Here is a 25,467-nt window from a genome sequence, read left to right on the forward strand (position 1 = left end):
AAAGCCAGCCTGCGTAGGAACTGAGATCCTTATCTACAACTAACCACCATAAACTGGAAGTGGAACTGTGGCTGAAGTGGTAGAATGCCAGGCTTGAGGGGAAAAACTAAAGGACATCCACCTGGGTATTGAATTCAAGCCCCAATGTCACCTCACACATATGAACAATATTTATAGTTATGCACATACATATCATATATGCATAACTTAGTATTTGTGCATTTAGATATTTGTACAAAATAATATACCTTTAGATATAAAGAACCATATGAATTATATGCAATTTAGAAATACCTTGCCCTTAAATAATTTTCAAAAATAGCTATTCCCTTTATTAATACATTGATTATATGATGAATGTCATATTCAAGGTCAACAAGCAATGAATATAAATAAAATTTCATACACACATCATCAAAAAATTCATCTTTTAGTCACATATGGCACTATTTTTTTCCTTAATGAATGGTGAATGATGCTTCCTATGCAGTCATCCACTAACGGTATCTTTGCAATTTTAAAGGCCAACAAGTTCACCTATAATAGAAAATAGTCCAATCATTAAAAAAAAAGATTCGGAGTTTACATGATGCAAATTGGAAATCTAAAATATAGATGCTGGCATAGTGTCTCAAACTTAAAATCATTGGAGGAGGTTTCAGAGGATTGTGGTTTGAGGCCAATTTGGGGGGAAAAGTGTCCATGAGATTGAATCTCAAACAATGAGTGTGGGGGGGAATAAAGCTTAGTATTTTAACTTTTGTGTGCCAATTCAGAAGAGGAAATCAGGGTTTCATGTTCTCTCTTGTTCACGACTAGTGCTCTACCACTTGATTCATGCCTCCTGTCTGGCATTTTGCTGTTTAATTAATGATGGAGTCTTGAGGACTTATCTGGCAGGGCTGGCTTTAACCCATGAGTTTCACATGAGCCTTCTGAAGAGCTAGGATTCTAGTCATGAGCTTCTGGCACCTGACATTATTTTTTTTGGAATCAGTTTTAAGTGTATGGCTTTGTTTCACAAACAACCATCATCCCAAACTGAGCATTTGGTGCCATAATCTCTGTCTGTCTATCTATCTATCTATCTGTCTGTCTGTCTGCCTGTCTGTCTGTCTATCTATCTATCTATCTATCTATCTATCTATCTATCTATCTATCTATCTGTTTATCATTGCCACATCTAATGTCATGATGTTTCTGCCCTATGCTTCTCAGTGTTATAGTTTTAGCTCATGCATTTAGGCCTGCGATCCATTTGGAGTTAATTTTTTTTTTTTTTACATTGCAATCTATTTTTAAACAAGAAGAAAAAAAAAAAAGAATTGGGATGGGAGTTTGGCCTAGTGGTAGAGTGCTTGCCTAGCATGCGCGAAGACCCGTGTTCGATTCCGTGGTACCACATAGATATAGAAAAAAAAGCCGGAAGTGGTGCTGTGGCTCAAATGGTAGACAAAGCCCAAGGACAGTATGGCAGGTCCTGAGTTCAAGCCCCAGGACTAGCAAAAAATAAAAAATTAAAAAAAAGAATCAAAGAATATAGTTTCAGGAGGAACCTTCCCTGTTTACAAAGGAAGATACAGGAAGGAAGAAGAAGCCACAGTCACCAAGCTGAAGTCAGGTCTGTGGCAAAGCCTAGACTTGACAGCTGTTTACCAGCAGCAGCCTCCCAGGCCCGCCCTCCAATCCGCAAGTCAGTTTCTCCTGCTCAATCCAAGGGGCCTCGGAGCCCTGACACTGGAAACCCGCACTGGATTATGCAGAGCCGTCGCCGTCAGCAGCCGGCTGGAAGATAGACTCCAGCTCCGTCGTGATTATACTCCTCTCCGGGTTTTGGCTCGCTCCTGCGGGGGTAGCGGGCGAGGGGGGGGGCGGTGAGTCTTGGGCCCGCCCCACGGGTGGGCGGGGTAAGTGGAGCATAGTCATCTCTGATTGGCTGCTCCGCGCAGCGCGGGGCTGGGCGGGAGATTCGTGGAGTCCGCGGGTGCGGAGAACGGCGGGATGTCCCTGCGGTGGCGGGTGCGGTCTCGGGGACCGGCCAGGTGAGTGCGGCCGACGCTCAGAAAGCCCCCGAGCCCCCGTTTCTGTGGTTCTGCTGCAGTCCATACCTTCAGGAGCCCTGCGGGCCGCCATTGAGAAGTTTGCCCGTTCAGGGCCTGGGGGGTCCACCAGAGCCCCCCCGGTGTCCTGGGCACAAAATAACGACACCAGACAAGCTGGCCAACTCCTGGAGCCCTGGAGAAGTTTCCAGGCGGGGTGGGGATCAGCAAGTCTCATTTTTTAAAACTCCTTTGACTTCGCAGTTCAAAGGCAAAACAGGCTGGGAGGGTGGCCTAGGGGTAGAGTGCCTGCCTAGCAGGCATGAAACCCCGGGGTGGATTCCTCAGTACACAGAAAAAGCCAGAAGGGGGGCTTGTGGCTCAAAGGGTAGGGTGGTAGCCTTGAGCTGAAGAGCTCAGGGACAGTGCCCAGGCCCAGAGTTCAAGTCCCATGACCGACCAAAGGGGGGGGAAAAAAAAAGGAATGCTTGTTCTACCTTCTCTCTTAGGATTGAGAATCAAATGACATCTGGGAACTCCTTAGAAATGGGGTGGGGGGGGGGGTGGAGAGGAGGTATGGAATTTGTTTCAACAAACCACTGCCCTAAACAATTTTCCTTCTTTAAAAAAAGAAAAGTCTGCAATTCACAGGAAGAATTTAGATAAAAAGTAGTATCCATGTGTTTGTACTCAAACACACACAAAACCAAACAAGACTTACCCAGTGCAATCCTATATTTTATATTCTTCTGTTTTCCTTTTTTGCAAAATTGAAACAGTTGATCCTTTACAGGACATTGTAGGGCAACTGATAAAATTCAGGTATCGACTACATAATTATATCAGTATATTTTTTTATTTTAGAAATTATAGGATGACTCTGCAAGAAGTATTTAGTGCTGCAGTGTCTTAGAATTACCACACACACAAAGCAATATAAAGTTAATAGAAGCGGATAAAAGTTACATGGAAGGGCCTTGTACTATTTTTGCTAATTTTTCATAAATATAAAATTATATGAAATAAAAAGAAACACTGGTTCAGAGACACTAAATTGGTTTTGCTCCCCACAAATGGGTATTTGAAAAATATGGCTGTAGTGTTCCTAGCATATTTTAAGTCAGAGACTCTGCACTGTGTTATGCTAGATATCCTAGTACCTTTTGACAATGGCTGATTCATAGAGGAAGCTCAGTACATACTCACTAATGACTAAGTATATTTAATTATTTTAATATTTTTTTATTTTTATTTTGCCAGTCCTGGGGCTTGAACTTCAGACCTAGGCACTCTCCCTGAGATCCTTTTGTTCAAGGCTAGTACTTTACCACTTGAGCCACAGAGCCACTTCCAGCTTTTTTCCGTGGTTAGAGATAAGAGTCTCAAAAACTTTCCTGCCTGGGCTAGCTTTCAACCATGATCCTCAGCTCTCAGCCTCCCTAGTAACTATGATTACAGGCATGAACCATCAGCACTCAGCTTACTATTAATATGTACTCCCTGCTATTATTCTTTCCGGTTTTTCTTGTAGTCACTATTATTATATCTATTTGCTTTAACCTTCCAGAATTTTATAGATTTATCCTTTTTTCCTGTCGCCCATGAGAGAGAATAAGGGTGTGGGTAGTAAGACTTGGGTAGTAAGACTCAGGCACTGGGTCTGAAGCAGTGCAGATTTTCTTGCAGGCCTCCCTTCCTCTCTCCTGTGTACTCCTTTGGACAAGTACTCCTCTCAAATGAGAAAAGATACAAGAGCCAGGCCCAGGATGAAAAGGTCTCCTCTGCTGGCTCATTCTGCAGTCATTCCCTACTGGCTGATAAGGTCCAGGGGACCTGGGAGGAAGGTTTCCCACCTTAGAGAGCAAAGACTATTTTCTACATTGTTGAATTTACAGAATACAGGTTCTGTTTTCCAAAAGGTTATCTGCCATAATCCAAGTTCCATTAGATGTACACTATTTGTGCAACTATTGCAAAATGTAATTTGGAAAGAAAATTCTTGGAAGTTATGGTGTAGTTATTTAGCTTTTTTCTGACTGCTCACTTTTTTTTTTCTTTGTTGTTTGTTGTATCATAGTACAGAAAATCCAAAGAATGCTGCAGGAAGAACACATTTCAAGGAAGATGTAAGTAAGCTGTTCATTTTTTTTTTCCTATTTTTTGTCAGTCTGGGGGCTTGAACTCTGGGCCTGGGCACTGTCCCTGAGCCTCTTTTGTGCTCTACCACTTAGAGTCACAGCGCTACTTCTGGCTTTTCTTTTTCTTTTGGAAATTTGGTATGAAATTTCCATTTTGGTCCACAGATATAAAGTTTGGCTGGAACACAGCCCTGCTCATTCCTTCTTGCATGGCCACCATTAGTTTTCACACTCTACTGGCCAAGTACTTGCAACAGAAACCTAATGGTCTACTCTTCAGTCATGTGAAGAAAAAGTTTCTAATCCCTGCCTTAGATTATTAAAGTAGTCCATGTACACCCCCCCTCCCCCAAAGTGTTAAGTATTTCTGCAGACAGAAGGAGTGCCCTTGCTTAATAAACCATGGTTATGGTGTTCCATTTTGTGCCCATTCAGTGACTTGGACTCTTTCATTTTTAGAAAGCCACTCAAGAGCCCAGGCCTGTTGATGTCTTTGACTTTCCTGAGAATTCTGTGATCTCCAGAAATGAGAAAGACGAAGAGCCTTACGAAAACTTTGGTTAGTATTTTTTTTTTCCTTGTCTTTTCTTTTTTGATACTGGGGATCGAACCCAGGACATTGTACTTGCTAGGCAAGCGCTTTGTCAATGAGCTACATCTCAGCCCTGGCTAGTATTTGAAATTCTCCTCCTAAGGTGACTTAAGTCACAGCATTTACTAGATAGAAAAGCAGGAAGGGTCTTGATATATAAAAGTCAGTTGGGAGCCTGACGCTAGTGGCTCACACCTATAATCCAGCTGCTTAGGAGGCTGAGAGCTGAGGATCGCAGTCTAAAGCCAGCCTAGGCAGGAAAGTCTGTGAGACTCTATCTCCAGTAAACTACTCAGGGGAAAAGGGGAAATGGCATTGTGGCGCTAGTGGTAGTATAAACCCTGAGCCAAAGAAGGTCAGGAACAGCATGTAGACACAGAGTTCAAGCCCCCAAAACAAAAAACAAAACACAGTTGTCTGCATATATCAATGCTTGTAGAAGTACTTGATAATTTGAGTTCATTTTTCTTCTGAGTACATTGGTACTAAGGAAGTTATCAAAGTGAGTCTTTTCTACCAATATGCATTCATATTGGAGTAGTTCTGTAGGGCTCTAGAATAAGAGGAATACAAAATGTATTTCTTACCCTTCTCAGTAGTCTCACTTCCATCTGATAGAGCCAGTAGGAAAGGGTTATTAACTTAGGAGGAAGAGTGGGAAATGTTGCCTTACAAACTACTCCAGGGAAGGAGGGAGAACATTCCTTGGGTTCCCTGACTGAGCTAGTATCCAGCTGTCCAGATGTGACAGCTGCATCCCATGTCACTGACCACTCCCAAGGCCAGGGAGAATGAAGTGCCAAGGATCCCTGCCTTTGCAATGGCAGTGTGGTCAGGGATTTTGCTGGAACAGATATGGAGAGAATTTTAGAAATTTTCCTACCTATTTCTGACTTTCAGTCTTTTCTTTCTTTCTTTCTTCTTTCTTTTTTTTTTTTTTTTGCCAGTCCTGGGCTTGAGCTCAGGGCCTGAGCACTGTCCTTGGACTTTCTCAAGGCTAGAGCTCTACCACTTGAGCCTCAGCACCACTTCCGGCTTTTTTCTATGTATGTGGTACCGAGGAATCGAACCTGGGTCTTCATGCATGCTAGGCAAGCACTTTAACCACTAGGCCAAACTCCCAGCCCCTCTTTTTTTTTTTTGCCAGTCCTGGGGCTTGAATTCAGGGTCTCAGTACTGTCTTGGGCTTTCTTCCAAAGGCGAGCACTCTACCACTTGAGCCACAGCATCACTTCCAACTCACTTTCTTTCCTTCTTTCCTTCTTTCTTTCTTTCCTTCTTTCTTCCTTCCTTCCTTCCTTCCTTCCTTCCTTCCTTCCTTCCTTTCTTTCTTTCTTCCCTTCCTTCTTTCTTTCTTTCTTTCCCAGTCCTGGGCATGAGCTCAGGGACTGAGCACTGTCCTTGGACTTTCTCAAGGCCAGAGCTCTACCACTTGAGCCTCAGCACCACTGCTAGCTTTTCTATGTATGTGGTCCCGAGGAATCGAACCTGGGTCTTTGTGCATGGTAGGCAAGCACTCTACCACTAGGCCAAACTCCCAGCCTTTGATGATAGGACTTAAAAGTCAAGTTCCTGAGTTAGGAGGTCATAAACACGGGTAAAGTGGCCCATGTGACAGATTCTGCTCATCCCTGTCCTCCACTGTGCATGACTGTAACTTGAACAATTCTGACGACAGGTCTGTCTCTCCCACAGACCCTCCCTTGCACAGCACTGCCATCTATGCTGATAATGAGGAGTTCGGGGACTGTGCATCTCCTGTGTCCTCGACTCCTCAAGAAAAAAGGAAACAAAGGTATGATTTATCCCAGGGAATTGTTGCCAAGACTTTGGTGCAACCCCCCCCCCCCAAAAAAAAAAACTAAACAAAAAACTAAGGTGTGTGGGGTTGGAAGACGGGGGAGGGGGGCATGTTTGCTGGTCCTGGGTCTTGAACTCATGGCCTGGGCACTGTCCCTGAGCGTTTTTGTTCTATGCTACTGCTCTATCACTTGAGCCACAGATAACATTCACTACTTTTTGGTAGTTAAAAGATGTGTCTCATGAACTTTCCTGTCCAGGTTGGCTGCGAACTGCAATGCTCAGAGCCCAGCCTCATTGCCTTTCTCTTTTCTTTCCTCTCTTCCTTCTCACTTTGTCTGTCTCTCAGTGCTCTTACTTTTTAGGCTTTTCACTCATAGCTGGCTCTAGAGTGTGTCACACCTTCACCTCTGGCTTTGTGGTGGTTAATTGGAGAATCTCACAGACACGGGGAAATAAAAATGGATTCTGTGCAAGATAATGATGCTTATTCTTTGTCATAGTTCAAAAACTACTGAAAATGAAGCAAGTGGAAATGAATCTGTAATAGTTAGTGCAAGAAAGGTACGTATGGATAGTCTCTTCTATCTTAATTTGTAATATTGCATTGCATCTTATTGGTGCAGATGAAACTTCTGCAGTGCCACTATAGATAAAGAATGTTGTAGAAGGTACTTTCATAATTGATGTAGAATACTTTTGTATTTGATGTGCTCATGTGAAGTAGTTTGTATTGGATCTCCATGTATGCATGTAGTTAGTGTTCATAGAAAGTCCAGTAGTGTTTGGTTTGTGGATTTATGAAGTCAGAACTGTGGTATTTACATGGAACTCTTTAATGTGGATCTCATGTCTATCCACTATGTTCAGTGTCGAAGTTGAGAAATGGGAATGCAATATTTCCTACAGTGCTTCTGAAGACTGGGCGTAAGCACTGCGTATCTAACCCAATGTGCTGATTTCCTCACAGTCCACAAGAAAACTGAAGTCTATTAGTGATGACTGTGAGAGCACAGAATACGAGGAAAGGCGGAAAGTGAAGTTAGTAGAGAAAATAAGGCCAGAATACCACGATGCTGCGCCAGCTGTGCCATCTCCAGAAACCTCAGAGAAACCAGCTAACGCAGTCATTCCTAAGAGGACTGAGCCCCTCAGCACCCAGTCTGAAGCCATCACTCCTGAGAGTACCAAGCCCCTCAGCACCATCAACAAAGAGACTCGGGCAACACAAAGGCAACTGGTAAGACAGTATCTGCTGTCCCTTCAGAAAGAAAGGAAAAGCGTATTAAAGGATGTTTAGGAAGAAATAAAACCTTTTACTTCTTTCCTTTAATTTTTTCTAACATTTTGGTGTCTTATTTTAGTTATGAAATGTTTATTTTAGAAACTCTCAATGTGGGAAGGAAGATAAGTTCATCTATAATTTCATCACACTAAACAAACACCACATTTTCTGTTTGTACTCTCCAGTCTTTTCTTCTGGGCTTTTCTCACCCTAAATACAATCGTATACTTAGTATTTCTACATTCACAGATATGCCACAGTCAGTATTCCATTCAGGAGCAGTTTCAATTTAAGAATATTTTAAGTGCTTGGATAAATTCTTTGTAGCTAAATCTTTGTGCACACCTTGTTTCATTTCCTTAGAAATGAACCTGGTACTAGGGGCTCACACCTGTAATTCTGGCTATTCAGGAGGCTAAGATCTGAAGGTCATCATTCAAAGCTAGCCCAAGCAGAAGTTTGTGAGACTGTCTCCATGAATCTGGGCTGGATGAAGTGATAAATCACCAGCCATGAAGGAGAAAGCCAAAGAGAGCTCAAAGCACTGAGTTCTAGCCCCTGAACAATCTTAATTGCTTTGATAAGATTATATGGTTACATCTGTTCTATGATATTTGAAGTATGCTTTTGGTCAGGTTCTTAATATGTCATTTTATTAATTTAGTTGGTTTAGTCTTTTGATGAATAATTCATTCTCTTGTTTGAAAAAATTTTAATGTCTAATGTGTCTTTTCCCTTGCTACTCTCCCAGCCAGAAAACAGACAGGGTTCCTTGTAATTACTTACTTATGTGTTCTTAAAGTGATTCCTTCAACATATGAGCATATTTTCTTTCTTTCTTTCTTTCCTTCCTTCCTTCCTTCTCTCCTTCCTTCCTTCCTTCCTTCCTTCCTTCCTTCCTTCCTTCCTTCCTTTCTTTCTTTCTTTTTCTTTCTTTCCTTCTTTCTTTCTTTCTTTCTTTCTTTTATTCCAGTCCTGGGGCTTGTACTCAGGGCCTAGGCACTGTCATTAGGCTTTCTCAAGGCTAGCACTTTACCATTTGAGCCACAGCACCCACTTCTAGTTTTCTCTGTGTATATGGTACTAAGGAATCAAACCCAGGGCTTCATGTATATTAGGCGAGCACTCTGCCTACCACCAGGCCATACTCCCAGCCCAAGCTTATTTTCTTATTGGCCTTGTTACATAAACAGAAACACATTATACATGACCCACTCTTTGTGGGTCTCTCCTGATAAGTATCCCACGTGTACTGGACTTTGTAGTTTGGAGTGTGCTGTTCTGTAGAGCCCAAAGTTCATGATCATCTCTGAACACACATGGACCTTCTTTGCATTAGCTTCTGTGAGTGCTTTCTTGTCTTCACTATGGGTCACACTTTCTCCCATAGCATTTAAATTATGTAATAGACATCATTTGATCAGTTGTTGAGCTCTGCATTCTTTTTGTCAGTTCTGTTAACTTTTATTCCAGCAGGGTTCCATCTCGATTATTAGCTAATTGTCTTAAAGGTGCCTATGCTTACTTTTATCTTTTGTTAGTGTCAACTTGTAAAAGTCCAAGGTGTTTACTAAGTATTTCTTATTTAATGGTACTCGATTTCTGTATTGGTTCTCATTTACTCCATAACAAATTGCCACAATCATAGTGGCTTAAAACAGCATTCATTACCTCCCAGTCTTTATAGGTCAGAGGACTGGGTTTAACATAGCCAGCTTCTCAGCTCAGGGCTAGAATCATAGTCTAGCCAGGACTGAAATCTCATCTGAGACTCAACATCCTCATCAGAGTTTTCAACTTGCTGGTAGACTTTACTCCTTACAGCTGTAAGAATGAGGTTCTCATTTCCTCTCTAGTTGGAGCTTGGGATCTCTACTGTTACAGGCTACAGACCAGTCAGAATATTGTGACCTGTGAAAAATTGTGGTCGGTATCTCTTCAAAGCCAGCTGAAGACTCTCCAGAACACTGTACTGTATGTAGTTAAGGAAGTGGCTATCCTGTCAAAGGTGCTATCCACTTTCAAGGGGAAAGAATTATTCAAGTCATCTGATAGTTCTGATTATCACCACTTCCTCTCTTTCTCTCAGTAGATGTGTTCACCATGTGTTCAGAGCTTGCTTTAGGCTTTGTTAGGACGAGTCTGGCATCTGCCTTCCTCTCTAAAACAGTGCACTTTGTCAACCTGTTTGTTAATTATTGCCTTTTGAAGTAGGCATTTCTTCCAGTCTCTCTCTCCCATAAATATTGTGCCGTTACATCACCTCTTTACATATTGGGACCCTTTGACGAAAGGTCCCAATATGACCCTGTCTGAGAGTGAATGCTTTACTTTATGAATTTCAGTCCTAACAGTTAATCAGTTGTTCTACATCATCTAATTTTCCCCAACTCTTCCTATCATAGGCTGTTAGGTACTTACTCAGTATAGCACTTTTTCTGGAAACTTCTTGTATTCACCCTGCTCATGGACAGGACTCCCTCAAGGCCTCCCAGGGACCCCTTGGCAGAATCCTGATTCTCTGAATAGCTTTCCCAAGAGCCCTAGCCTCCCTGTGCTCCGTGTCTCTCCCTGCTGCTGAATGGGATTACTCTGCTGCTTTTGAGCTTCAGCAGCAATGCAGCTGTCTGGAAGTCATGTTGCCTTTTGTAACGTCTAAATAAACTTACCACTCCTGCCTCATATCATGACAAGAATGTGAAGGCTTCTGATACCTCTCTAAAATGGTCCAGAATATTCCACCCCACGTGTGCACCATTGCGCAACATTTCCAGCTGATGGTTCTGAGGAATTGCAGGCACAAAGGTAGCTCTAAAAGCTATGTCTTTGTGCAGGAAATTGACAGTCGAAGTCTGCAGAATATAAGTGTGTGTAGCAGGAAGTGGGCTGCTAGGGGACAGTTTACCACAAGGGCCTGTTACCTCAGCCCTCAGAAGCCCTCAGCCCCCCCCCCCCCCCCCATCCCTTTTTGTAGCTCAGGATGTAGCTTCAGTCATCTGACCATGTTTCCTGTCTCTTGTTCTGTAAGGCCGCCATGCACATGCAAGTCATTAAATACTGCTTTTCTCCTATTGATCTGCTTTGGTAATCAGCCAAAGAACTTTGGGCAAAGGTTGAAGGGGAGCCATTTTTCTTCTCCCACAGAGCCATAAGAGCTGGCACTTTACCTGTCCTGGTAAACAGAAACTTGACCTGATTCCATTTGCCATTATCATTTTTGTTGGGAAGTTTTGTGTTTATTGGAGACAAGGTTTTGCTGTGTAGTACAAGGTGAGCTGGAACACTCTGCCTTCCTTCCCACTGCTGGTATTATTATTACCACCTTGCCCATGTGTTATATTGTCTTAATAACACCTCCACATTTTCCATTTTCTCTTCCAGAGATTTTCATCAACTGAAAGTTTTATTCCATTTTTCAATGTTTTATGTATTTATATGGATAGTATGATAATTTAGGACTAAATGAGAACTATAGCTAAAATATTTTGCATTTGGTAATGTTACCTTTTTAATCTATTTTTTTTTTTTTTGTCGTCTGTAGAGCTTGAACACTGGGCCTGGATGTTGCCCCTGATCATTTCAGCTCAAGGCTACCGCCCTACCCCTTAAGCCATAGTACCATTTCTGGTTGTCTGGTGGTTAATTGGAGATAAGAGTCTCATGGACTTTTTTCTGCAGGTGCTTAACCAGTTCTGCCAGCACAACTTGTTGAAGAGGCTGTCTTTCTTCCATTCTATTTTTTTGGCTCCCTTGTCAAAGATTAGGTGGCCATAGGTCTGTGGTTTAATATCTGGGTCCTCAGTTCTATTCCATTGGTCTTCAGGCCTGTTCCTGTGCCAGTACCAAGCTGTTTTGAGAATTATAGCTCTGTAATAGAGTCTAAAGTTTGGAATTGAAATTCCTCCAGCGCTGTTCTTTCTGCTAAGAAGTGTTTTTGCTATACGGGGTCTTTTATTATTCCATATGAAATTTTGGATTGCCTCTTCTATTTCTTTAAAGAATGACATTGGGATGTTGATGGGTATTGCATTGAATTTGTAGATAGCTCTTGGCAAGATTGTCATTTTCACAATGTTGATTCTTCCAATCCAGGAGCATGGGAGGGTTTTCCATTTCCTTAGTTCTGCTTTAATTTCCTTTTTTAGGGTTTTAAAGTTTTCGTCAAAAAGGTCCTTTACATTCTTAGTTAAGCTAATTCCTAGGTACTTTATTTTCTTTGAGGCTATTGTGAAAGGAGTTTCTTTCCTGATTATTGCCTCGTTCCTCTCACTGTTGGCGTAAAGGAAGTCGGTTGATTTTTGAGGGTTGATTTTATAGCCTGCTACTCTTCCAAAGTTTTGAATCAGCTCAAGGAGCTTGGGAGTAGAGTCTATAGGATTCTTTAAATACAGAATCATGTCATCTGCAAAGAGGGATAGTTTTATTTCCTCTTTCCCTACTTGGATCCCCTTTATGCTTGCTTCTTGCCTTATTGCACTGGCTAGGAATTCTAGTACTATGTTAAAGAGGAGTGGAGAGAGTGGGCATCCTTGTCTCGTTCCTGATTTTAGAGGGAATGGCTTTAGATTTTCACCATTAAGTGTAATGCTAGCAGTAGGTTTCTCATACACAGCCTTTATTACATTGAGGAATGTTCCATGGATTCCTAGTTTCTCCAGAGCTTTTAACATAAAGGGGTGTTGGATCTTGTCAAATGCCTTTTCCGCGTCTGTTGAGACAATCATGTGATTTTTGTCCTTGCTCCTGTTGATGTGTTGAAATGCTGCTGTCAGAAAGAATGACATCGCCCCATTTGTTAGGACATGGAAAGACTTAGAAAAAATCATATTAAGTGAAGTAAGCCAGACTCAAAGGAACTTAGGCTCAATGGTTTCCCTCATTCGTCACAATCAGTAGAAACCTTGGGCTCTACTAGCAGAGATTTACAATAGAGCAAAATCTTGATACATAAGGACATATAATGTGAAGCTAATTGAAAGGACCTCCAGGATAGTGAAACAAAAGCCATATAATGAATGATTGTTGTCCTTAATGTAGTATGTTGTCTCTCATCTCCTTTGCTGTCCCTTGGTTATCTCATATTGGTATAGTATCTCACTTTGTTATCTGATAAATTGAATTTATTTGTATTTGGATATTTGAAATTTGATAGGGAAGGGAGGAAAACCAAGACGGGTGGGGGGTGTGGGGGGGAGGGAAACGGGTACCAAGACATGGGAAAGGGTATCAATGTATGTGAATTAATGCACCTTCTATCTGGCAAATATCATGTAACCCTTTTACTAATTACAATAAAAAAAAAAAGTCTCATGGACTTTAATGCCTGGGCTGGCTTTGAACACAGTCCTCATATCTCAGCCCCTTGAATAGCTAGGATTACAGGTGTGAGCCACCGTGTCCGGCTTATTTTTTTTTTTGAATTTTTTGGTCTTTTATACCATTTTTTTCCAGAGCCGGGACCCGAACCCAGGGCCTTGCGCTTGACAGGCAAGGGCGCTTCCGCCGAGCCAAGCCCCGACCCCCTTATTTTTTTTTTTTTAAGTAACTTTTTTTTTTCCACTTTTTGACAGAAAACTCAGAGAAAAAGGACGGTGGCTCCAGGCAAAAAGAAGAAACCAAGAAATAAAGGCACAGACTCAGGTACCAGAAGATTGGTTACATGTAGTCTCTCAGGGCTGGGAGTTTGGCCTAGTGGTAGAGTGCTTGCCTAGCATGCAACCCAAAGACCCGGGTTCAATTCCTTGGTACCACATACATAGAAAAAGCTGGAAGTGGTACTGTGTCTCAAGTGGTAGATGTAGGCTTGAGGAAGTCCAAAGACAGTGCTCAGGCGCGAGTTCAAGCCCCAGGACTGGCAAAAAGACAAAAGCTATCCATGTAGTCTCTCATATAAAGTGTTTAAAAAGAACATATGTTCCTAAGCAGTTGATTAATAAACTGAAAGCTCATAAAATTTCCACTGTTAAAAGTTAAGAATATATGACTTTGAGTAAATAATTTACAATGAAAATTTTCAACATAAAACTGATTTGAAAGAATTTTATTCTGGGACCAAGACATGTGAAAGGGTATCAATGTATGTGAATTAATGCACCATCTATCTGGCAAATATCATCTAACCCTTCTATCAATTACAATAAAAAATACATGAAAAAAAAAGAATTTTATTCTGTTGATATTCCTATTACCTTGGTTTTTAAAAGTACCTTTTATTATATTAGCCATATCTCTTATCTGTCAGTTAATCAATTTTAATCTCTTAAAGCAGCTTAAAATAAATTACAGATGTCAGCACACTTCTTAAATGCCTAAGTTTATACATCATTAACTAGAGTCCCATGTTCGTTTGTATGTTTTGTTTTCTTTATATTAAAATGTACAGATAGTGAAATGCCCAAGTTTTAAGTGTTTGGAAAATACAAATATATATAATTCAGACCATTATCAAAATACATACATTATTCTAGAAAGTTCCCCCATAACTCTTGAATATGAATCCTTGCTTCTCTGACCAGAGACAATTTTTTTTCTGAAGATTTTGTTTTTCTGTCATCCATTAAGAAGTTACATGTTCCAGAATATCATATAGATAAAATCAAATAGTATATATTATATTGAGAATGTTGGATATAAGCTTTATCTGGATTTCTTTTCTGGTTTGTGTACTTCTCAGTTGCTTCTTGAATTTGTAGTTGTGGGTTTCTTAAGATAGTTGGCTCGTGGGATTCCCTGATTCTCTCTTTTTGTGGAGAGAGCTAGGCTGGGTCCCTATTGTCTCGGCGCCATCTTGCTTCCTCCAGCTCCCCTCTCTTAAGGGTCCACCATCTCCCAGTCATGGCTTAAAAACATGGGCCTTTGGGGGACATAGCATGTGCAATGTGTAACAGTCATTAGCCAGAGTGAACCGCACCCTAGACTGGAGGATACTTGAATCTCAAGTTTGTATGTAATTCAGTGATCATCGGTAGAAACTCTTAGCCCACCACAGCTATAGATACAAAACTAGATTGAAACTCATTTTGGCCTGCTTCGTACAAAGTTGAAAATAATACACAGGCTTTCAAACCTAGCCGTCACTTGTGGGTATATTTATGAAATTCTTGGCTATCCCTCCAAAACATGCATATGAATATAACATTATTGTTAGTGATAACAAAGCCTTTCATGCAGGGCTGAAAGATTAATCATGGTATATTTATGCACTGGAATGGAATACAAAAGTGCATCAGCATAAACATAAAACAGTAAAAATATGTAGAACTCTATACTGTTCAGGCTTACGTTCATGTGCACTAAAATTGAACAATGATAAAACTCAATGGCAACTACAAAAAGGTGGGTGGGCAAATGTACTGGAGTTAGGGGTGTACACGGTATTCAGATCCTTGTTAACCTTTTCCTTATTAATCTCTTCTGTGGGCATGCATACAGCCATTGTTTATCTTTATACCACATACAGAAATAACTCAGTGTATATACAAAATAATTCACAGAAGAAAACAATTCTAAGCCAAAATAAAAAGCATTTCATTCAATGAGTGGGCAGATTATATATAGATCTTCTTAACCAACTATTAGTCCTGTGAGCTTATGGAAGATTTTATTTAGATTAATAATCCATTTAGGTATTGCTCATTTTGCAAAAGCTGGACTTCTTTTTACTGATTACTATTTTTCTAGTTCTCTAAGGATCCTGATACTGAGCGTGGGTGAATAGGAGACAGGATGCTGGCTGAATTGCATTGGCATTGTGGGTTTTTAGGAAAAACAGAGTGGCTTTTACTAACTTTCTGTTTCTGGTTTCTAAATTAATAGCAAACACTGGAATGTTTATTATGGGCCAGTCATATTCTCAAAAATCTGTGAGAGAGCCAGGAGCCTAGTGGTTGAGTGCTCGCCCAGCATGCACAAAGCCCTGGCTTCAATTCCTTGGCACCACACACACAGAGAAAATGCCAGAAGTGATGCGTTGGCCCAAGGACAGTGCCCAGGCTCTGAGTTCAAGCCCCAGGACTGGCAAAAAAAAAAAAAAATTGGTCCTGGAGCATAGCCTGGTGGTAAGAGTGTTTGGCTAGCATACAGGAAGCCTGGGTTCATTTCCTTGGTACATGCACTAAGTAAAAGCCTAAAGTGGCACTGTGGCTCAAGTGGCAGAGTGCTAGTCTTGAGCAAAAAGTGTCCAAGGACAGTTCCCAGGCCCAGAGTTGAAGCCCCAGGACTAGCCTCCGCCCCCCCACCAAAAAAAATCTGTGAGATATAGGTACTACTCTTCTCCCCAGGTCGTTTGACAATAAAGTTGAGACTTAATTTTTAGATTATGCCTTCAGTGGGCCCAACCAATGTTTCATTTTGTTGGTTTTTTGGTGGCACTTGGATTTGAATGCAAGGCTTTGTGTTTGGTCGTAGGTGTTCTACTGCTTGAACATGTCCCCATCCCTGTATATTATGGTTATTTTTGAGGTAGAGTCTTGCTTTTGGTTACCAGTAGATTGAAACCATGATCCTCCTATTTATAGTTTTTACCATAGCTGGGATGCTGGGAAATCATCACAAAGGCAACAATATTTACTACATAGCAATAAACAGAAGAAATCTGCCTACCCTAGGTTTACAACCAACACCATTTGATCTCCCCAGAATCTTGCTCTGGGCAATTCTGCCGAGTTAGCTGCATTCAGTGGGTGACTGGGCTGGGGCAGCAGGTCTGAGAGCATTCTGTTCACATGTTTGTGCCAAATTCCCAGCCCGCCACAATATTTTAAATAAATATACTCAATGGTTGTGATGTTCTTAACACATGGCCTATCAGATTAGAATTTGTGAAATAAACAGAGAAGAGCTGTATCACCAGTGGATGTTGGATAACAGCAAGCTAGTAAATAAAGGCATAGCAGGTTGACAACAGGATTGAGGTAGGCAGGAAGGAAAGCTCTGTGGCATTTTGTTGGCACACTTTGTTTCAGGCTTTCAGAAGTCTAGATGTGGAACCAAACCATGCATAATCAATTATTGCATTGATTTATCTTTATATTCTAGATATTTCTGAGAGTATGCATATTTGGTGTCTAGAAGGAAGGAAAGCCAGTGACATTATGGAGTTGGATGTTATCTTGTCTGCATTTGAGAAAATCTTCCTGCAATATGAGTAAGTCACTGGCTACTGTGAGGCCTGGGCCTACTGATGGCTAATGAAGGAGGTACCACTTGTGTTCATGCCACAGACTTTGATGTGTGTTTTTCTTATCATTACATTTGAACATTTCCATGATACCCCAGTATTCATATATTAGATTGATTAAAAATTGTTGGGTCATCTATTCTAAAATGTTTCTGATAGACTCTCATCTGATGTGTTTTCATTTTGAAATGGGCGCATCTGGCCCTCCCTCATCCAGCTTACAGTAGGTGTAGAGAAAGGCCACAGCTGGCGCTGTCAGATCCCATGAATGCACGGAGGTGGGCACAGAAGTTCATCAGGAATTGATCTGTTCCTGGAGTGTCACTGCAGGGGGGGAAGGGGGCAGGGAAGGGAGGCGAAAATGAGAAGAGCTGAGGAATTCCTGTCAGCCTCTCAGCATTCACATTAGTGATATTCCTTAGTTCTTTTCCAAGACCTGGTCTAGTTCCTCTCACACTCCCGAGAAGGTTTTGCTTACCACTTGCTGCCAGAACCAGTGGTGCCGCCGTGCCGCCAAGGTGAGGCGCTTCATGAGAATGTCCAGGAAGATTAGACTTGCATCTCAGAAAGATGCAAGGCATGGGGCAAGGCGTGGGGCCTACTGCTTGGATTTGGTTCAGCAGAGCTGTGTATGGAGTATTCAAGAGCTATGTGGAAGAGCCATGAAAGCCTTGGTGGTCTGCTCACTCTAGCTCTAATGGAGGGAAGATGTGATTTCAGCGATGCCTTGGAGGCACATGGAGGCATCGTGTCTCACTGACCTAGAGCTGTGTTATACAGCCCAGTTAGTCAACAGTACTGTATATAGTTAACACTACTGCATGCTTAAACATTATTAATGGTATATTTGGTTGGTGTGTGCACACATGTGTGCCAGTCCTGGGGATAGAACTCAGGACTTGGGTGCCATCCCTGAACTTTTTTTTTTTTTTTTTTTTTGCCAGTCCTGGGCTTGAGCTCAGGGCATGAACCTTGTCCTTGGACTTTCTTAAGGCTAGAGCTCTACCACTTGAGCCTCAGCACCACTTCCGGCTTTTTTTTTCTATGTATGTGGTACCGAGGAATTGAACCTGGGTCTTCGTGCATGGTAGGCAAGCATTCTACCACTAGGCCAAACTCCCGGCCCCTGAACTTATTTTTCTCAAGGCTAGCATTCAGCCAATTGAGCCACAGTTCTACTCTCAGCTTTTTTAGTTTTTTATTGGAGCTAGCCCAGACTACCTTCAAACTGCAATTCTTAGATCCCAGCCTCCCACATAACTAGGATTGCAGGTGTAAGCGACCCGTGCCCAGCTATTAATGGTATAATTTGTTCTGTACTTTTTTTCTTTTTTTTTGCCAGTCCTGGGCTTGAGCTCAGGGCCTGAGCACTGTCCTTGGACTTTCTCAAGGCTAGAGCTCTACCACTTGAGCCTCAGCACCACTTCCGGATTTTTTCTATGTATGTGGTACGGAGGAATCGAACCCGGGTCTTCATGCATGCTAGGCAAGCACTTTAACCACTAGGCCAAACTCCCGGCCCTTGTACTTTTTTTTTTTTTAACCAGCATAGTTAAGAAAATGTTTCCATACTTCACACCCATCAGAATGTACAGAGTAGTATTCCAAGGGTGATCAAGAGTAATTTCAGTGGTGACAGAAAGATAGGGGAACCTGCCTGGATGGACAGCATCAGGACCCAAAGGTCTTTGAGGAGGCTGTAGCTGATATTGAAGAGCAGGAAGATGGGTCAAGGAAGGGGATGACTGAGGTTAGTGCCCAGAGTCTATTAATATTATGGTCATAAAGCAAAAATAGGGTTGGGTGCTGGTGGCTCATGCCTGTAATCCTAGCTACTCAGAAAGCTGAGATCTGAGGATCATGGTTCAAAGTCAGCCTGGTTACAAAAATCCATGAGACTCCAATTAACCACCAGAAAATGAGCATCTCAGACCTGCTTGCCTAGAGCTAGTTTTGAACTGTGATTCTCAGGTCCTAGTCTCTTGAGTAACTAGAATTATAAGTGTGAGCTACTGCCTAGTGGTAGAGTGCTTGCCTAGCATGCACGAAGTCCTGGTTTTGATTCCTTAGTACGACCTACACAGAAAAAGCTGAAAGTGGTACAAGGGGTAGAGTGCTAGCCTCGAGAAAGCTCAAGGACAATGCCCAGGCCCTAGTTAAAGCCCCAGGATTGGCAAAAAAAAAAAAAAAAGGTGGACCTACAGTTCAAACATCGCCACCATCTTAGATTTAAAATGATATATGCCAAATGGTATGTTTATATATTAAGCAAATGGAACCCACCTTTCAAAATGTATTGTAATACCTACAATGATTTTTCTCCTTTTTATTGCTTTGCAGACAAAGAATCAACTCTGCAGTTTGTAAAGAAGCTGTCACCAACTTTTACCTCAATATTAAAATAGAACTCATCAGAATGGTAAGCTCAGTGACATAAATTTATTATTCTGAGGGTTTTTTTTTTGCCTGTCATAGGACAGCACACTGTTGTTAATAGAACAGCTTGCATTTGCTGGAAATATGAGAATAAGCTCGTGAGAACTACCCATATTTCACATGTTGTTTTTAAACTAGGTGGGATATATATGAATTGAATTAGTACTTAATTTTGGAAAATACATGTATTTATTTTTATTTTGTGTAGGTCAAGGAAGCTCAGATGTTGAAAACCCTAAAAAGGAAGAATGCTAAGGCAAGTCATTTGGAGAATCATTTGGTGATAAGTTGTGCATTACTAACATGAAGTTAAGTAAAAGACTCAATTTTGGTGTAACCCTTAGTTTGTATAAAATATTACCTTTTCACTCGGACTTTTATTAGCCAACCTTGTGCTTCATCAGGTGTGTAACAGTGCAAGCTAAGGAACTGTTTAATAGCCTTCTACTTACTATAATAAAATACTTGAGCTAATCAACTTAAAAGAGAAATGATTGGTTTGGGCTCAGCTCTTGGAAGGTTCCAGTAGATAATTAGTTGCCCCCATTACTTCAAGCTTCTAGCAAAGCCACACATCATGAGGGTAGCATGTGTCAAAGCAAAATCACTCAACATCATGCACCAGGGAACACAAGAGGGCTAGGAGGGGCAAGGGTCCTACAGCTGCCTTCAGAGGTCAGAGGCATACCCTCACATTCCTGACAGAATTCCACAGAATGCCTATGAAGTCCTACCTGTTTCCCTCTGCACTTGCAGTACCAAGCAGTATATTATGAATTTAACCAAGAAATTGTATTACTTAGGCGATCACCAACATTGCAAGGAAAAGGCAGCGTCTGATTGAAGTCCAGGATGAATTACTTGGGTAAGACATCAAAATCCTGTGAATATAGGCTTGCTTGTTCAACTACTCTGGAAAGCAGTCACACAGCTGAACATACAACTATCCTATGCTCCAGCCATTCCACTCCTGGGCATCTCTCCAGTACAACACAAACAAGGCCACAGTACAACCCTGTTCATTGCATCACTTTTTTTTTTTTTTTTTGGCCAGTCCTGGGGCGTGAACTCAGGGCCAGTGTGTTTACTTACAGATTTATAGGCACATTCTAGTTACCATTAATGAGAGAAAACCATGCAACCTTTGTTTCTCTGGCTCTGGCTTACCTTACTTAATATAATTCCAATTCATTCTAGTTCCTTACAAGTGGCACAGTATCATTCTTTGCTAATGGATGGGTAAAATTCGATTCTATGTATATGTATATGTATATATATATATATATATCACATTTTCTTAATACATTTGTTTATTAAGGGGCATCTGGGCTGATTCCATATCTTAGCTATGGTAGAGTCATGCAATGGGGCTGGGAGTTTGGCCTAGTGGTAGAATGCTTGCCTAGCATGCACAAAGCCCTAGGTTCGATTCCTTGGTACAACATACACATAAAAAGTCAGAAGTGGCACTGTGGCTCAAGTGGAAGAGTGCTCACCTTAAGCAAAAAATGTCCAAGCGAGCTGGAGGGTAGCATGAGGCAATGGGCTGAGGGAGTACCTGAGTTACCCCTGTGCTTTAGGATACTCACATGCCAAGATAAAAGTCATTACACACTACATTGTTTTCTTACTCTGCCTTTTCAAAACATACATCTCCAACTTCTAAAAATATAGCTAGGAAAGGAAGTGTTCAGACCTATCTGCTGGCCTCACACTAAAGACAAGCATAACAAAGCAGCAAGACTACAAAGCTGTAACAACCCATCCCACAAGACAATCTTGGTAGTTGGGAGGCTCACAGATGGAGAGCAGAGGGAGGGGTCTTCCCTATTACTGTCACTGTTTATATACCATTCATTTTCTTATGCCATTAATTTTCTTGGAGCAGTGAAAACTTTATCATGGGCCAGACCATACACTAAATTTGAGGACCAGTGGACTAAACAATTTCAGCCTCTTAAATTGTGTCAGTTTTAACTTTAATACTTAATTACAATCTTGACATATACTAGATTTTCTCTTCTTAAGCTTTTCCCTTCAATCTCCCCACCCTCAGTGCTGGGGCCAGAAGGCAGGGCCTTGCTCATGTGTGGCAACCACTTTTATCCCTGAGCCTTGTCCCTGCCCATCTCAAGCTTATGAAGCTCCATAAGAGGGAGACGAAACATAACTTTCCAGTTCACAAAGCCATCCTGTCCTCAGAAGAGCACCCAAAAGTTCACATGGGCTTCCAGGCTCCTGTGTGCTCCAGTCTTTCTAACCAGCCCGTGGTGGTGGTGAGGAGGCAGTTCACGGCTCACTCAGGCCTGGGAAAACTGGTTAGGTTCTGCTGGCACAACACTTGGGAATAAAGATTAATGTGTGTGTCACTCTGAACAATAACAACGTAGAAGTCATGTGATCCCAGCACTGAGGAGGTCAAGGCTAGCCCAGGTTACATAAGCAAACAAGCAAACAACATAAATAGTAGCCCTTTCTGTATACCAGCCATGGTGAAGCATCTGTATATCAAGTCTCACAACACCTGCTCAGGTGTAGGTATTATGCCATATACAAAAGAAGCACTGGAAGAAACACTATTCCTCCATGGGACAAACTGTATTGTCTTTTCAGGTGAGCTCTTCAACAGAATTTAAAAAGAAAAAAAGTTTAGTTGTATAAGGGAGATGTCATTTAACAAAGCAGCACATGAATACACTGCATTTTCACTGTCATCCCCCCCTCAGACACCCCACCCCCCTTCGATCTACCTCTTCCCTTCCATTTCTTAATTTGTGGAATTTACAATGAATTTGTCACTGCATTCGCCACTCCTTCCCCTGTTCATTATCTACCCCTCTTTTTCTGGCCCTCCCCTTGCAAGTTAGGGAGATGGGCTTTGACTTAATCTTTCTTAAAAATTGTATTATTTGATTTGGTTATCTGAAATTGGATAGGGAACGGGGGAAAACAAGATGAGGGGTGGGGGAGGGGGGGAAGGGAAATGGGGACCATGACGTGTGAAAGGGTATCAATGTGTGGGAATTAATGCACCATTTATCTGGCAAATATCATGTAACCCTTCTATTAATTACAATAAAGAATATATTAAAAAATTGTATTATTTGAACTTTCCATAGTGTCTGTTATAATTTGCTATAGACGTTCGATGTGAAGAGCTGTTCAAAGGACGCCCATAAAAGGTGTTTTTTTTAATAGTTTTTTTATATACTTGGTAAAATAAAAATTGACAGCCTTTATTTTTTTATTGGCCATAAAATCCAAGTTGTCCGTTTATATTTTATAACTGAAGGAACTAAGCTACCACGAGATGAAGCAGTGAAGCCCAAGGCTACATGTTTTTGCAGTGGTAGTTTTTCCACCAGCTTTATTTACTTATCAGGACTGGGTAGGATTTTGATAAGAAAGGGAACACTTTTTGCCCATGTTTTCTCTGTTAAATTGTAGTGCCTACCTGAGATTAAAAATGTCATTATTTGTCTTTTAAGGAAAAATAATTTCATTCTAGGTTACAGCCACAACTGAAACAACTACAAACAAAATATGATGAACTTAAGGAGAGGAAGTCATCTCTTAGCAGCGTGATGTGCTTCTTACCTAATCTAAAACAACTTTATCAAGATTATTCATATGTCCAGAAGAAAGAACCCAACGTAAAAGAAACGGTAAATTTAATTCCACTTCTTACTGTGCTTCAGAATGTGACAGGCTTTTTTATGCCAAAAGGACAGTACCTTTGAAGAAGAGGAACAGAGTGTCACTACAAATCATTAAATTTATTCTCTCATCACAATTTTATCTACTTAGTGAAAGCTTTAGGAGCTAAAATTCCAAAAATCATGGACTTTAAGGGAAGTGAAGTTCCTCCCAAGTGTGTGTTTTGTTTACTAGCCAGAACTGAACCAGCACACTCTTCTTCCTGACCTTTGCATCCAAATCAAAACATATTTGCATGTGTTCCAAAAACCAGCTTTTTTCTCTTTGTTTATATCTCATATGCATAGGTGTATTTTTAGAGACCGAGAAACAAAACATAACACAAAGGGAAAAATGATATATTTTTCATAATTTTACAGTTTCTGAAATGATAGATTTTTGTCACTTATAATGTCCAACTCAGAATAACAAATACTTACTTGGAAATGAACTATGTACTTATACACTAGTTTTATGTTAATATAAAATATGTACATATTACATATATACATATTAAACATAATATATGGTGTCTGCATATATTATGGTCAGATTTGTGTTCTAAATTCAGTTTTAAAGCTTTGACGTTGATCTTAGTAATTCTGTGAGTCAAATATCTGTTTATATATTAGAGAATTAGAAAGAATATTTTTCTTTTTATTGTTGGGATAATGTATAGAGGGGTCAAGTTACATTTGTCAGGTAGTAGGTTCATTATTTCTTGCACATTGATACCCCGTCTCATGTTTTTGTCCCCATTTCACTCCCCCAACCCTCTCCCAATCATCTCAGAAAGAATATTATAAAGATATCTATGTACTTAACTAGTTTAAAGCTTATTTGGATTAGGATGTGGTTATTTAATTCAAGGAAATTAATAGTAGCATTAATTAAATCTGAACATTAATCACATTAGTTAAAAACCAAGTTGTGGGACTGGGAGCATAGCCTAGTGGTAGAGTGCTTGCCTAGTATACATGAAGCCCTGGGTTCCATTTTTCAATACCACATATACAGAAAAGCTGAAAGTGATGCTGTGGCACAAGTGGTAGAGTGCTTGCTTTGAGAAAGCCTAAGGACAGTGCTCAATCCCTGAGTTCAAGCCCCAGGACTGGCAAAAAAAAAAAGAAAAAAGAACATGAGGATGTGGCAGCCTTGGGACATTTCATTGATCTATCCCAGTTGATGGATTTTGGGTTTTCCTGTTAAGAGAACTTTTATAAATCTGGTATTTATTGCTCATTATACCACTTCTTGGAGTAAGTCAATCTTCCTTAGCCTTTTCCATGCTGAAGAGGTGAGTGATCAAGCAGGCCCCATATAGCACTAGTCTACTTGCCTAAAGTTCTGACCTGTCCCACGCATGATTTTGTTTTACGTAATTCAGATGCCACAGTTCTTCAGACAACCGATCTTGTGGAGTAAACAAAGCAGAGCAAACTTTGCTGAGTGATTCTCTTGCAACTTTAACATCATCGATTATAACCCAAGAAAATGAGTTAAAAGTCAATTTTCATAATCTCCATTTGAATATGAAAAATGTTCCTAATGGAAAGCACTGTCAAAATTTATATTAGCCAAAGATTTGAGTTACGGAATTACAGGGCTATAAACACTCAGGAATTTATAATTTGCTTTCATTAACAGTATGATTCGTCCAGCCTTCCAGCTCTGTTATTTAAAGCAAAAACGGTTTTGGCAGCAGAAAACCATCTGAAAAACATCAACCAGCAGTTAGAGAAGCTTCTGGATGGGAAAGGGATGAGCAGTGACTGAAACATGTGCCTGTGGAGCCGGTCTCAGCGTCCTGTCCGTTACTCCTGACATTCACTGTTTCGTAAATAATGTATGATCTCATCACTAGAATTTGATATCTTTTTGTGGTTCAGATGAACACCCCACCCACTTTAAGTATCTGAACAGTTTAGAAGCTGTAGTCATCTCTTCTGGTTAGTTAGTGTCTTAAGTAATAAACTGTAATTCTGTTAACACCTAATCTTAATTTTTTCTTTCTTGGTGCTGGTCCGGGACTTGACCTCAGAGCTTGTTCCTGAGTTCTTTTCACTCAAGGCTAGTATTCTACCACTGGAGCCACAACTGTACTTCCAGCCCACGTGTGGGGCCTCCTAAGTAGCTAGGATTACAGGAATGAGCCACTGACACTGTCCACCTGACACCTCATCTTAACTGTCCCCACATAGGAACTTTAACCTATAAATTTGTAAAATTAAACAGATGTAAATGTAGACTAATTTTAATTTTAGTTAATTCAGAGACCTTTGAAGAGTTTAAATACACAAACT

The 25,467-nt window shown here is 40.9% G+C and overlaps 1 protein-coding gene across 2 annotated transcripts; it reads left to right on the forward strand.

Moving 5' to 3' along the window:
• The first annotated feature begins 1,967 nt into the window (after positions 1-1,967).
• On the forward strand, positions 1,968-25,160 carry Cenpu (centromere protein U). Of its 2 annotated transcripts, XM_090353772.1 has the most exons (13): positions 1,968-2,042; positions 4,117-4,165; positions 4,637-4,736; positions 6,465-6,564; positions 7,073-7,133; positions 7,540-7,809; positions 13,425-13,494; positions 16,891-16,999; positions 19,373-19,451; positions 19,677-19,724; positions 20,272-20,333; positions 22,977-23,133; positions 24,812-25,160. In XM_090353772.1, the coding sequence occupies exons 1-13, from the start codon at positions 2,002-2,004 to the stop codon at positions 24,938-24,940; spliced, it is 1,275 nt and encodes a 424-aa protein (XP_090209898.1). In that variant the 5' UTR covers positions 1,968-2,001; the 3' UTR covers positions 24,941-25,160. The 2 variants fall into 2 exon arrangements, with proteins under 2 accessions (XP_090209898.1, XP_090209897.1); XM_090353771.1 differs by lacking the exon at positions 24,812-25,160 and having other exon boundaries at positions 22,957-23,088.
• The last annotated feature ends 307 nt before the right edge of the window (positions 25,161-25,467 follow it).

The sequence above is a fragment of the Megascapheus bottae genome, chromosome 20, assembly GCF_031878675.1.
Source record: "Megascapheus bottae isolate mThoBot1 chromosome 20, mThoBot2.hap1, whole genome shotgun sequence".
In the NCBI taxonomy this organism is placed as follows: domain Eukaryota; kingdom Metazoa; phylum Chordata; class Mammalia; order Rodentia; family Geomyidae; genus Megascapheus; species Megascapheus bottae.